Raw genomic sequence first — 15,301 nt, 5'->3', positions numbered from 1 at the left:
ATTTCTAAGTACGAGCATTTATTTGTGCGGTGTATCACGATGGTGCAAATCGTTGCATCGCTCCATCGCTCCATCGATAAATTTTCTTGGGAAATTAAATTTCTACGCGATTCGTTTATCGTTGCGTCGTTTTATAATCTCGGAGGAGGTTCCGTCGTCGAAAGGAAACGCGATCGAGCTTACCTAATCTGTCAGTTTTGTAACTTTGCAAAATTGCTTGTTCCACGCATTCTTTCACACATCGAGTAATAGATTGGAAGCAAATTTTTAAATGGACATCGATCTCGTGGCACAGTTTTTTCTTCCTCGAAACTCGAGCGACCATGGAATATGAAGAACTCAGTAAGGTCGATAGAACGAAAAACAAATATATCGATATACTATATCTCGTTACTGGGATATTGTACGGAAAAAACAAACAGCGCGTCCGCAATCTCATCAAACGATTATCCCGAAGAATTGGTCATTCTATACTAGAGATGAAATTCTACGCGATACACATCGACATTTAAAGAGCATTACCATTTTACCGAGAGCTGGTTGTTGTCAAAAAGTCACGCATACCGGAGATGGGATCGGATTCAGCCGTAGACAATCGTAATGACATAATTTAACTCGTCTCGTATATCGAAATCGTCGAAGCATCTAAAGTGGTTTGATCGATATTTAAAAATGTTGCGAACAGGTGTTTTCAATTTTCAGATATTAGATTTGGATTTTGATATTACGTACACATAAAAATATAAGACAGAGCAGGATAGAGGGAAACACGAAATATGTACTCGGCGTTATCCGGCAGCATGTACATGGGTACGATCAATCGTCGTGCATATCACGAGAACTACTTGTTTTCATTGTTATCTGCTCGCTCTAGTGTCGATAAGGGTAACACGAAAACACTTTGTTAATCACTATGTTGTGCGAACATCGTAAAAATATGGGAATCATCGGCGAGGATTTAAATTAAAAATCGATGAACACTCGACGCATATGCTTTAAAAACGAGTGTTCTCAGTTGGGTGGGTAGCTTTCTATTTCTCATTCGATTCTCTCTGTTCTGTTCTCACTTCTACTCTGAATTAACGACGCGGAAACTTCAAGGCTTCTCGCGTTATATGTAATATATTTCGCAACGAGTCTTAAATTCTCTTGCCGGTTAAAATGCAGTCGATTGCGTTGCCACTTAGTTAGCGTTGCTCCTTTCGCCTTGCTCGCTGTTTTACCTATTCACCCCTTGCTGCGCGTTCCTGTTATACGTACTTAGCGTATAACAGTCGATGTTGCGACAGAGATCGTATACTCGTTAGATTCTCGCAAGTAATCCTACGAATACTTTATTTATTCGTTATCGATCTATCAGCGATATGAAGTCGAATATTTTTATTGTACGTATAGTAATTACGATATTTTGTATACTTTATTTTGCTCGATAGATAGAGTGAAAATCGAGCAAAAGTCGTTGCAACGAAGGCGACGTGTATGGCGCAAGATCGTAACTGTTGGGTCGTAAGCGTAATTAAAAACATCTATAGTAATTGGTCGAGTCAGGCCTTATCCGGTATTCAAGTCAGGTAAAGTTGCCACTCTCCGATACGAATTTTGGCAAATGACGAACAGTGCTCTTTTATCCACGATTTGTCCACGTCTGTCCACTCAGAATTTTCGTTTGTTCGCTATTGAATGAACGAATCCCGTTTGTTTCTTTCTTTTCTTTTTTTTTTTTTTTTTTGTAAAAATTCGCATTTAAAGGTGCAAATTTCACACAACTCCGTATCCAAGTATAGGTACACCTCACATTTCAGGAAGTTAATGCGTTTTCCATGACTTTGTTGAAGTTGCCCCGTGAAAAGGCAGTAACGTAACATTCTCTAAGTAATTACTTTGTGAGAAGAAAAGAAACATTGCGAGCAAGTCAGCTTTTCTAACAACTTTATACGTTCGTTTCTACGTTTTCTCTTCTACAAAATATCACTCTATAGCGTAAACTGTAGCGTAAGAATGGATAAATGGCATAATACGACTGTTTAGGGTACTTTGTAATATCGTGTCCTTGACACGCGCGCGCGTTAACTAAAATTAAGCCAAGGAATTCGGAACCATAGCCAAAAACCAATGCTATGACTTTGGCAAAAGTTCTTCAAACATGCTAAAGCATGTCCAACTTGATCGTACTTCGTACTAGATACTGCATGTACTCTGCTACGTGTTACGTTTGCTTGAAATTTCGTTTAAAGTAACGTTCTCTCAAAGTCCACGCTATCGATCATTTACGTTTATTCGACTGTACGTTATTGTGATTTTTAATATCGTTTCTCGATAACCACGTATGTACAGCCTTTGTTCCTCTCTCCGAGCGTTATTAGTATCACGATAAATATACGATAAAAAAGAAGAGAGAAATAAAAGGATATTTGTTATTCGAATGGGATACTATGAAACGGGAGCAAATAACGGATAAAAGTAGGATGCGAGCAAGCAACCTAACGATTATGTATTACGATGCGCGTTCGATCGTTCGCGAAGCAGGCTCGGACTTTACTCGATCGATCGTACTAAAACGAGTTATGCGTCTAGTTTGTCATTCGTCTGTCGACGCGAACAGTCTAATTGTGAATATGCTTTCACGTTTGGAAGAAACGTTCGGTGAAACATGGAATACCGCGTACGACTAGTACAGTCGGTGGAAACGATATAGCGAGGTTGTAAATTAAAATATTAAGCGTCGACATCAATTGGCCTAGCTGTTGTACTCAGGGTCGTGCGCGTTTTATGGAAGCACCTTGAATCTCAAGCTACAAAAATCACTTCTGAATCGATATTTCAAATTCCCAATTAGGATTTCAAATTACGATTGCTGTACATTGCGTAAAACGTATACGGTATAGATCTCTCCTGTTCAAATATTTAAAAATCCAAACTCTTCTATCGTCCGTACATAATATTTCCCGGTAATAGATGCCTTTTTCCGTTTCAGATATGTACATATTTTATTAATGTTCGTGTACAATGTATTCTTTGGTCTATCCGGTCGAGAGAATTCTAATTAGAAGAGTTTAGTACGAAAGTAACGGCGTTCTAACTACCGAAACGAAATACGACGTAATCGAAGAACAGGAAAGTGGCGTAAATGCGATAGAATTAACAGCAATACATGGTGTTGGAAAAGCCACGATCACAGACACGAAAAAACAAAAACATTGGATTGAAAATTCTCCAAAGAACGTAGATTCCTACGATGCTAGCAACGGTGGAAAAAAATGTTAATGCAGTAGTATGTAGTAGTTTCGATACGATAAAGACGATAATAACGACGATTTTATACAAATGGAAAGAGCAAACGAAAGTGCTAATGAAAAGGTGCCTTCTTGTACCATAGCGAAGGTGGTATTCGAAAAAATGCTTCGACAATTCGAAGTACAAAAAGAATAACTCTACGCAATTACGTACTTGTATCGAGAGAATTATGTGACTTAGCGGGCAAACAAATATGGGATTCATAAATATTTAAAGAAATTATCAATTAACCTTAACCTGTATTTGCATAAACGAAACTTCATATGATCGATTGTTTTATTATCCGAACAGTCACTTTTGTCTCCCAGTTAGTTCGGATAAGGGAGACACTGGTGTATTTTCGATATGTAATGTTCTCCAAATTCTACTTTGTACGAACTTTTCTTAAATCCACCGCGAGAAAAATATCAGGAAAAAAGAATAACTTTGAAACGAAGTATCGCTGCTTTGACCGATCCGTGACGACTGGTTGTGTTTTCGTGTTCGTTCGTTCGTACGTTTATTCGATTTTATAACAGCTTTACGCTCGATCGTACGAATTCCGCTCGAGTTTTGATCCAAAGTACAGTTAACCGAGGACCGCGTGCACCTTCACGCCGATCACGTCACTGGTAAAACTACCGTCACCGGAGCAACAATTGGGGCCGCGAAACAACCGGTAACTTCTGATTCTCTACCATGGTTCTCTACCTCGCTACGCTCCAACGTCGTCTTCGTTTTATCGTCTTTCCATAAACCAATCGTTGATACGATTGATACGATTCCATGCCATATCGATTTACATGTATACGTTATTATCCATTTACACGTATAGCGTACATGCAAAATAACGTACATAATGTAACGATGTTTATAAGAGACACGATTACGCGATGCGATTCACGAGCGATTGTTCGTATCGCGTTGACGAACATAACGGTAAAATTTGTCGATATTCGATCGAGCTTTTTTGTCAAATTTGCAACTTAAATCTCGACAACGTTATAGTTCCGTTATCGAAGTAGCGTAATCGTGAACGGTGGCTCGATAAACGATGATCGATGACCTATTCACCGAATGTTCAGGAGAGGTGTGCGCGAAAATGCTCATGATTTTAATTTGGAACACTCTCGAACGTGAAACGAATATGTAACTAATTGGAGTGTCGATGCACGTTCTGCGAATACGCAAGAAACGTGCGTGAGCATACGTTGACGCGTGGACACAAGTGGGCATAGTGGGCACTTGGGCAGTGTGGGCACACATCGAGTCCCCCTATTTTCATCGTATCATCCACTCGGACTCGCTTGTGTCCGATCGCGTTCGTTCGACCACGGTTAGTCGATCGTTCAGTCACTCGGTTAGACGGTCACCAAGTTACGTTCGCGTACGTGCGCTCCAGTCGTTCGAATATTCGATTCGAGTATTCCTCTTCGATTTCGGTGGGTTTCGTGCACCTCTTTCCGAAAGCGTATCGCGTCACGCAGTTGACTCGTAGCTTCTCTTTCGATTCTCTGGATCGTTTCGCCGCCGCGTCGCATGTCGTGTTCGCGTCCGCGTGTCAGTGACACACAGCTCTGCGCTTTTGCTTTCTTCTCGATGCTCGATCATTTTTGCCACTCGTACTATCGCGACCAAATTTTTCTTCTCGAGCGAATCTTTTTTTTTTTGTGAAATAACTCTGCGACGTTACTCTTCTCCTTATAAATTCGATCTTACGATTGTCCTGAAATTTTTCATAGAAAACTTTACTTACGGATTTAAGAATTTACGACTCGTGCGTAAAAGTGAACATTTATATGACAGTTCGTTGTAGAAGTTTTAAATGGCTTTCGATAATAAGGAAAAGACGAGCGACACTGGCAAAATTTATACGTGTAATCGAAGGAACAAAGCGGCAAATATTTCTTAATCGCGAAATCAGCCGATCGGTTGCAGCTACATCGTTTTTGCTGAATTTTTTCACAAAAGGAAATAAGCTACTTGCGCGACGAATGCTACTTCGCAATAGATGCTAATTAACGACTAAATGTTTAATATAATGTATATATAAATATGCAACGTGGAACAAGCGTTAAAAGAATTGGCTGCGTAATTTGGTATTTTAACATTTTCGCTGCTGATCTATGCATATTTGCGAGAAATATTATCGTGCTGCTAAGGTTGAACAACGATAATTTTGGCGTGCTCGATAACGTTCGAATTAGCCGTCGATTATCGATATTGCATCGAAGCAGGAAGTTTCTGTTGGTTTAGCTTTTATCTTTAACAACGTAACCTTGGCGGATACGGAAATAGTGGTTTTTAGTTCGCACTACGATGCCTATATCTGCGTAAAGCTCTTTTAAAGCGAACAGTTGTCGCGAATACGAGTAAGTTGCGAGAAAAAGGATTTCGTTAACTTCGATATACGCATCCGTGTACTCGAATAAAAAGACGTTCTTCTTTCAATCTCTCGTGCGTAAGAAATTGATGTAACTTGATGGATAGAGATACAACTGACATACTCTGCTATACGATCCGACTCGTCTTTACCTTACTTTTTCTTCCACGTTTGAGGATGGAAAGATCGAACGGAACGCGCAAATAAACACGTTGGCGTTGGTAAAGGGAAGTATGTAAGTATCGTGTGCGCGATCGTACATTTTCTGTGACGTAATCAATCGCGGGTGCGAAGGTCGTGTCGATGAGCAGAAGCTAATAAAGAGTCAAGGATAATAATTACTTATTTATAGGAATCGACTGCAACGTTACAAGTATCGTTACAACGTTGTTCGAGCAAGATCTGTAACGTTTGCGCTTTCTTTTAACGTCGTTCGATAACTCGACCGACGATCTCTCGATAAAGTAGTTTGAGATTTATTATTATATACGCTGCAATTACATCGTCGACAAACGTTTATCGGGCTTTTATTCGTTGAAATTAGAGAAAAAGAAGAATTTGTCGATATCCAACCCTCGGTAGGTTTGATTTCTATTCGACGTTTTTGCGTTATGGAGGCTTTCCTCGATAACGCGTAAACGTTACGTAAATCAGGTAAGGAGCTTACACAACTGTTGCTAGAAAGAAATTATGCAGTCGAAAAGAACAAATATCGCCAAGTAAAAGATCAAGTGTTGTGCGAGGCGACACGGTACGCTCGAAAGGTTGCGCATGTGTTTGAATCGCGAGAAACGGTGACCAAGTGAAACGATCGAGAAGGAATCTACGATTTGTTACCAATTATCAATGTACAATTCGGAATTGTTCAAGACTGTGTGGACGAAGATAGGACAAATGTGCAGCTACATTACCTGTGCCAAGTCTTATCTTTCGGGTCAGTTTAACCAACGAGTATGAATCATATCATTATCCTATGCGTAACGAGTCCGATACTTTTAACGGTTATCGTGCCGTGTTTGAAAATACGCGATTTACCTATAGCTTTGCCGCGTATCTTCGATAACGGCTTTTAATAATCGGTTTTTAACGGTACCAACTACGATAAATTCTAAAAATCGTTAGGCATACGAGTTTTAAACTGTTTGTAACTGTTCGTTGTTACCTCTTGCTAGATCGTCTGCTTTAACCGAGCAAGTGTTTCGCGTAACGATATTATTACGTATAATACAAAGATACGTTGTATCATAGCAGGTCGAATAAAGTACATGGAAACGAAACGTTGGTCGCTAGACGGAGGGACTTTCACTTTCCATCGCTGTAGCTATCCGTTGCTTGCTAATCTACTGAAATGCGTTCTACGCGTGTCATATGCATACGCCCGAATCAATTAAAATCGTTGAAAATTTAGTTTCTTATTTGTCCGCGTTTTCGTTTCATTTCGATCTTGCTATCGTACCTATATATTCGAATCTTTCCTAATTTCAAATTGTTTCTCTCGAGTCTCGATTTCATATCAACGAAATCCTCTAAATAGTACAAAGTAAATATTGATAATCTTTCAAATAAAATATCTCTTACGTACGTTTCATGATTTTCTGATCAATTTCATTTCGTAATATTTTCTTCGATCATTCGTTCTTTGCCGTATTATAGGCAGATAATTTTATTGTAGTGCGCGCGCGCGCGCGTGTGTATTATATAAACTACTGTATCGATTTTACAACCTTCCAATGAGTCACATCCTGCAGTTTGAAAAACACTGCCCTAGCTAGAGGGAGCTGGTTTGCTGAATTCTCGAAAGGCTCAGGAGCAATGAAATTTAGGACAAGGTCAGGTCACGCTCGAAATTCTTGCGATAATCCCACTTTTTTCGTTGGTCAAGCATCAGTGAAAATATCAATATGTATATCAGTTTCAAGGTTAAGTATTCAAAATATGAGAACGATAAAGAAAGGAGTAGAAATTTAAAAAATTACGATTGTATTCGTATTTTATTTATATTAGACGATATCAAGTACCCATTCCCTTCTTTCGTTTATTCTCGCCTCTTCTCGTTTCGTATCGTACGTAATGTAGAATTAAAAGTGAAATCTTCTTTCGAAATCTTACAATAGTCGCCTTTCACTAATCTTGCGATAATTTCTTGAAATTCCTACGTGCACTTTTCGAATACTTTTCGAGAAAATACGTTTGCAAAATCTGGAAAAATATGTATCTAGAAGAATCGGCGTTAACTGACGCGAAACCGACTAGTTCTTGTTTTACGGTATTTTATCAAGTAATCAAACTTTCTATCCGTCGAACGATATACAAGTAATACCTGGAGAAACGTTGCACGATCAGCGAGGTTACAATATTTTGCGCAAGGCATTACACGTGGTACGATCTTTGAACTTTGAATTCTCTTTACATTAAGCACGACATAATATATTTTCCAAAGTCTCTTGTTTAAAGTAATATGTGTTGCGAATATATCGCGTCGATTATGCGATAAATATGCATATTTATGCAAGCGGTCGTTTAAATTTGTTAATGTTGGCTATTTAAAGTAAAACGTTAGCAAGATTGTTCGTGCGTGATTACGAGGACGAATGGCCTCGTTTGACTTTACCTGTCTTCTTGATACGAGGAAAAGCGTGACCTGGTTTTCATCGATCGCAGTAGGCAACAAATGTTCGAAAAGCGATCCGATACGAGAACGCGGAAATTATTAGCCGAGCACAAATTGAAAATGAATAGTCGCGCGACAAGTATGTTTTCAGGGAAAGGAAATTGGTCGAGTGTTCGTCGACTTTGTTAAATCGGAACTGGTCGGCTATACGCGTGTACAAAGACGGGAACATTCCCGTATATTTCAATGGATTGTTTACGTCCGTTGTAAGCCCTGCTACCGGAAATATGTAACAAAAGGACACGATCGAGCGACAATGGTTCTCTTCTTCTTTCTCTTCTGTTCTTCTTCTGGACAGATTTTACCAGTATCCGTGTACGTGTATAAGCGTGTAGATGTACAAATATGTAGGCGGACCAACGAATGAGCGCACGCGCTACCCTTTGTCTCTGCTCTGTGGGTTCGCATCTCCCAACCTCTCGAATCTAGGCTGTTACCGTGGCAACACAGCTACCGAATAGAGAAAAGAGAATTTTACCGTACGAGCAAACTTTTCTATCGATAAATAAGACAAAATTCGACGTCATTTTTCATTTCTTTAAACAACGATTACGATCGTAAATCGTTATCTTTAAAAATGTCAAAATTGATCATACTCACGAATGGACAGTGTGAAAGAATGGTCCGACGAAATAACACTATGCTACTTCTTGTAATATATTCATATCGGAAATATAGGACGAGCTACTAGCGGTAGCCAAAACACTTCCTCTCGCTAAGTAACGTTTCCTTCATTGCCTATGTCACCTAACTTCTCATTTTCTAACCTCTCCCTCTTTCCATTTTGTGCGTCTATATTCGTGCGTCTGACCCTATAAGTATGTCAAAAAGGAATCGAGGAAAACTCGGGACACGCCGCAATAAACTCGATATATCAAATTTTGATTTTGTACCGATTTAAAATACGCCGATATGCCGATATGCACACGCACAGACACATACATATATACGTAAATAAAGTTATCATTACGTATGATCTTTTTTTATGTTTCAGGTTAGTATCGTTATTCGTGTAAATTTGGAGCGGGAGAATGGCTGGTAAATTACAAAATTTAGAAAATTTACCAGTGTCGGAATCTTGTTCTTCGATTATACGGTAAGAGAAATCGTCGAAGGAACGCATAATTTCTTCGTTATATTGTCTCTATATTTATTATTCCGACAAACTTATCGAGAAAAGTTGGAAACTACGATCGAAGGACTTCTTGGAGAATGTCGCGATTAAGAACAAGAATTACGACACATGCTATAACATCGCGTTATTTTAACACGATTTCGATGAAATTAAAAGATAAAATCTTTCTCTCGTTGATCGTTTCCCTTATTCTTTGCATTCACTCGAATTAATCTCCAAAAAATATGTTTAAAAAAAGGAATAACTCTGGAATTAAAGGAGAAAGTGTTTTCACCGTCGTTAACATGCAGTTAATACTCTAGTAATGTTATATAACCTTGTATAAATCGTTATTAAAATTAATTGGTTCCACGTGATGGCGATTACCAATAATTTTTCATTTCACTCGTTGAATCACGACAGATGATTCACGCTTGACCTCGGACCAGGGCTCCACACGCGTTTTACAGGTTATTTTCCACAATGTATTTGAAAATCAATCTGTTTTCTCCATAGGAAAATATAAGTTAAGTTTAGGTAACGTCGATGATCCCTAAAATTAAATACGAAGAATCGCCGCGTTAAAAATGTAAATCAACGATACATTTTAGAACGTTTCGTACGGTTGAAATATTCGCATGTACGGTAAATATTAAAAAAAGCGAAAATCCTATTTTTTGTAAAAGGTAATAATTGATCGTGACATAGAAACAGGCTCGTTAAACGAACGATAATCGCGTGACGTTTGCGAGGTGGGAAACACGTGGTAGATGAGCAATGCAAATTAACGTATAAAGTGGTAGAACAAGTGTACGAATTAGATTGGGCAAGCGGCGAGTAAACGCGCGCGCGTTCGCGGCGAACAACGGAGGACGAACGGTCGACGAATAGGCAAGCAAAGTCGAGCAACTGAGCGAGCAGCTGACGCGGCGAAATCAATATTCCCACGTGAAGAGGTGGACGATGTATTATATGTACTTAGATAGAGGGCAATGTGAGCGCCTCGTCGCACTGTACCGTCCCGCTATATCTTTTGTTAATCTGCCTACCATTACTCGCGTAAACTCTTCATCTGCAAAACAGATTTACAAGATTAAACGAAGAAATAAGTTTTTAACAAATGTCTTCGTATAACGTTTGTAGCATTCGCTAGAGTACTCGCATACCACCGACGTATTGTTTTGCGTTGAATTTTCTTACGGAAAGTGCCGCGTGAACAAAGATGTGGACGTTTCAGAGGACACCCCCCTACCCACCCTTAGAAGCCGATATCAGCGGAAGGTTTGTCGATCAGCGCGTTAATCGATAATCCTATCGGTGCCGTTAACCAAGAAATTAAATTGGAAAGATTGGTTGGACGGTGAACGTTTGGGTTTGATTATACTTGTATAGAGAGCGGAAGGAAAGAGACAAAGAAATAATGAGTACACGACGACGGCGGGGTTGAAAATACCGAGACGTCGGTAGCGCACAAGTGGGTAACTGTGATCAGGTGACGAGGGTAGGCTGGCTAGATCGTCGCGTCACGGTCCGTGGTCCGTAATCCGCAGTCCATGGTCCGTGGTCCGTGATCCGTGATCCGTGATTCGCAGTCCGTAGTCCGTGGTTCGTTGTTCGTAGTCCGTGGTTCGTGGTTCGCAGTCCGTGGTTCGTGGTTCGTAGTTCGTAGTTCGTGGTCGGGGTAGTCACGCGCACTTTCGGTCTTCTCCTCCTACTTCGATCCTCCTCCCCTCCGATCGTGCTAGTGTTTTCTGGACGAAGTTTCTCTTGGGTTGTACGTTGTGTATAGTGTACGTATAGGATCTCGGCGGGCATAGAGAGAAGGAGACGAGAGAAAGAGATCGGGAGTCGCCGGTTGCCACTTGTGTGACGCGTTTCATTGCGTTTGTCTCGTACGGTTCGAACCGTCGCGCTCTTCTTTCTGCCGTGTTTTTGGAGAGAAGCTCGAATGACGAGCAGGTCGCGTGGTCGTGGTATAGTCGGAGTTGGAAGTGGGCATCCGTCGTTCGGTGGTTCCTTGTCGTCACCGTCGTCGCCGCCGTCGTCGTCGTTGTCGTCGTCGTTTCGTCGATCCTTGGGGACGAGAACACGAAGAAAAGTGCATTCTTTTGTTCGATGCGTTTTCGTAGCCGTTCCAACGTCTACGTGTTCCACGGTCTTGACGAAACCCGCTAAAATTGGATACCACGTCGACCACGCGATATTCGTAGCTGACCAACACCAAAGACGAGTCGAATGATGCGCAGTCGCGTGAAACCGCTTCGCCAACGATAACAAGGAAAGTACGAATTTCTTTTAACTTCCTTTACGATCTACCTCGTTCTAACTTGCGTCAAAGTGCACGCGTTGCTTCGTTGTTTCCTACTTTTTTCTTCTGATCGCGACGTACATTGTTTAAGCTCGACACTAGCGTTCTCTTTTACGTAATGTTACAATATTTCTACGACGGTAAGTCGTCGAGTTAGTCGATGAGTCGTCGTCGTGTCGAGAATCGTGAATCGTGACTGACCGACACCGTCTTCCAGGAACTCTCGACAATCGTCTCACAAAGTCCGCGTTCTTCGAGGCAACCGAGGAAAGAACCGAACGAAACGTTACGTATACATAATCGTAGCTATCGAACAAAGTGGCACGCGATATATTTCGAGCATTCGCGAAACGTTTCGTAATTATAGAACTATTTGAAAGTTTGGTTATTCGTTGCTCTCCAACTATGCGCGATTATCGTTTCACGTGTCTTGGAATTCGGACGAACCGTTGTAGCCGACGACTCTTGGATACGGTATCTCGAACGATGGTTCGAACTGCGATTTATTTTGAGTGCGTAAAGTGACGGTTTTATTGCGCATCGACTAATACCGCGCATACCTAAAATAGCGACAACGCGTCCTCGTAAAACTCGTTGAACGCGCCTGCCGCTCTGACGTAAAACACGAACAAACGCCGAACTCGAAACTATAAACAAACGTCCACGAGTTTGGTAGAAGTTGCGCTTCGCAGCGACTCGTTCTTTCCGCGAGTCGACTCGATTTTCTGCATTTCCTTGCAAACGTCTTTCTCGAACCGGAAACATTCGTTTCGATTTGCACGAGTATCCCCAGCTGAGAAGAAGAACGATGGTCAGTTCGATCGGGCCTTTTGATGTGCAAGCGCGGCTCGTGTAGAGTGGTGCGTTCGGTAAGAGTCGAAGAACGGTAAACCAACCGTTAGTAGGTGAAAGAGCACGGGACGGGACCGGGGCATGGTACGAAGCCACGATGAGCAACGAACTCTCGAGCGAGCGAACGGGAGCGAATGACTCAGGCTCGGGCATCCGCGTGACACAGATATACATACATGTGATATATACAAGCGCTACGACCATTGTTGTTCTTTCAGCCATTCCACCATTCCTACGATTTATTATTCTACGAGTGGTCTCGTCGGTTTTGGTACGTTAGTATATACGTAGCTGATGCTTTTCGAAACCATCGTACAATAAAATCAAATTCTAGCCTGCGGAAAGTGAGTAACGTCAACTGTAACCTTCGATATTTTTCGTTTCTTTTTTCAACAAATAACAAGAGGCCGTAGCGCGTTGAGACGGTTTTTTTTTTTAATTCTAACCAATGTTTATTCATGGAGAACGAAACGCGCTTACACACCTGAGAGAAATCGCTTGTATTTCGCGACTATTCGGATCGAACGAAGATGTTATTTTTCTCAAAGGTCGTCTCCGCTGACTATCAAAGAGACGTTATTCGTAAAGAGACGTTCCTCAAAGTAAAAGCTTTTCCTCGAGCTACGCCTTTGCATGGAACCGATGCGGGACTGTTTTTACCCGGATGAAGCGATCGGATCGATATTGATCGTTTACGACTACTCGCGCTACAGATACAAGAGCAACGATCAAACCATTTCGGTCTGTCGGTAAAATTGGCAAATGTTGAAAAATGCAAACGCGAGAGTCACTGAAAAGAAGAAGAAAAGAAAAGACTCAAATTTTGTATATACATATTTGGCCGATACGTTCGGCTAGAATCGATCGCGTATAAACCGTTATAAATTGTGCGATATACGTGTTAAGTTTGAAAGAGCGCGGAACAGTGGAAATATTTATAAAAATATCTTACATCGCAAAACGACGAACTTCTTCGAACGAGCCTATTGCTCGTACAAGTACGACAGTTTCGACGTTCGTACGCGTGCACTTGCTGGCGATAGCTGAAAATAAGCACGGCTTTTTAAGAATATCGTTCGAAAGAAAGCGATCGTTCGATCGTGTTTCGCCTAGAGCTACGTTGACCTCTCGTTTCCAATCGAGCAAGGATATAGGCCGCGTCAGGAACGTAGATCAGGCTAGTCTTCTTTCACCGATACGTTTGTTCGATATCGCGAAAATAAACGATGCTTCTAATCTAATTCACGTTTGAAAAGAAGCGGAATCAAGAATCGGGCTTCGGAAAGGGTCTCTTCTCAGAAAATCGTATGGTTGTTCGGCTTTGTAGGTGAATGTACCGTTTGTTTAATTCCGCTATACCACGCGATGAATTCTCGTTTGGCGTTGCTCGAAGAAAATCGATACATAGACGATAAAATTTATTAAACGATAAAAAATTGATTACTCAGGTTATTGACGAATACGTACTGTCTAATTGTTAATTGGTCAATTCCGGTCGATTCGCGACATCGTTCTGAATTATTTGCTCGATCGCGCGATAGCTTCAAGCGGAATAATAACGTTTTACCAAGTTCGTATAAAGCAACTGCATACAAAGAATGTATGTACATGCATATCGACCTAAACAATCGTATTTCGTATTTAATTCGGTCGGTATATACCATGATCGAACATAGCCACTTAGAGTACATATACCTGCTCCGAAGCGAGCACAAAGTCGTCTTGCTTCGATTTTCCTTCGGTCAAGATTGTACAGGGTGGTTGTTAACCTGTGAATATTCATGGAAATTCACGTTTTTATAAATATAATTGAGAAAAGGGAAAAAAGGTAAAGGATTTTTTCATCTATCAAATATTACCACAGATACTAGGAATGTGTTATATATTTTTATACAGAGTGGTTGGTAACTGGTGATACAAGCGGAAAGAGGGTGATTCTATGCGAAAAAAGAAGTCGAAAATATAGAATAAAAATTTTTCGTTCGAGGCTTTGTTTTCGAGAAAATCGACTTTGAATTTTTGCTCGGTACGCGTGCACTTTATCACGTCTCGTTCTAATTTATTCTAATTTATTCTAATTTATTCTATATTTTCCACTTCTTTTTTCGCGTAGAATCACCCCCTTTCCGCTTGTACCACCGGTTACCAACCACCCTGTATACATACGTACGTACGTATAATCGTATCGATCGCTGAACGATTCTATGTAGAAAATCGACGGAATCGTTACGAATAAACGTCGAATTAAATTTAATAACGACGTTTCTTGTTAATCTTTTTCTATGTTTCTACGTTAGTTGTATACGCGTTATATTTGGAGATATTTTTTGGAGCGCATGAAGCGGTATCGAAAAAGAAATCTTCAACGAAATCTTGTCGAATTTAGTAGCAAAGTATCGATCAATGCTGCACCGAGCGGTCGCCGCGTGTATCCTCGAGATAAATTTAGGTACTGCTACTGCTTTTTAGATTCGTTGTATATAACTGTGACGTCGGTCGCGAACATTCCTTGGTCTTTCAAACCAATCATAGCGAATAAATTATAGCGGCGCTTTTATCTCTTAGCAGATATTCGTAATTGTATATTTACAGGGAATTATCGTTGGTTAAAATTATACGGCCTTTCCACGCAATTAACGCGCTTCGTTTTACGAAACTTCACATCGCTCGATGAGAAAGTACGATCAACCATCGTGAGAA

General features: G+C 40.7%; 1 protein-coding gene and 1 long non-coding RNA gene across 12 annotated transcripts in view; one reads left to right on the top strand and one right to left on the bottom strand.

Annotated features, from left to right (window-relative positions):
* Positions 1–15,301, top strand: part of LOC100748494 (serine/threonine-protein kinase tricorner) — a 40,464-nt gene that overhangs the window by 17,482 nt on the left and 7,681 nt on the right. Inside the window, exons 1-3 of one of the 11 annotated variants that reach the window (XM_012387982.3) lie at positions 5,198–5,891; positions 6,009–6,234; positions 6,338–6,590. The exons of 5 other annotated variants lie outside the window; for them this stretch is intronic. In XM_012387982.3, coding sequence (XP_012243405.1) covers positions 6,503–6,590 — 88 coding nt within the window. In that variant the 5' untranslated portion in view covers positions 5,198–5,891; positions 6,009–6,234; positions 6,338–6,502. Of the gene's footprint in view, positions 1–4,617; positions 4,716–5,197; positions 5,892–6,008; positions 6,235–6,337; positions 6,591–9,321; positions 9,424–11,317; positions 11,724–11,852; positions 11,890–15,301 lie in introns of those variants that run through there. 5 more of the 11 variants (XM_033321815.1, XM_024369005.2, XM_012387984.3 and 2 more) reach the window with 5 other exon arrangements.
* LOC117151884 lies at positions 7,686–9,322 on the bottom strand. The gene is made up of 2 exons (XR_004462039.1): positions 8,928–9,322; positions 7,686–8,777 (listed from the first exon to the last, which is right to left on the bottom strand). It is a non-coding gene; the product is annotated as an uncharacterized LOC117151884 (long non-coding RNA).

The sequence above is a fragment of the Bombus impatiens genome, unplaced genomic scaffold, assembly GCF_000188095.3.
Source record: "Bombus impatiens unplaced genomic scaffold, BIMP_2.2 scf_0504, whole genome shotgun sequence".
NCBI classification, from domain to species: Eukaryota; Metazoa; Arthropoda; class Insecta; order Hymenoptera; family Apidae; genus Bombus; species Bombus impatiens.
This window is presented reverse-complemented; position numbering and strand designations above follow the sequence as displayed.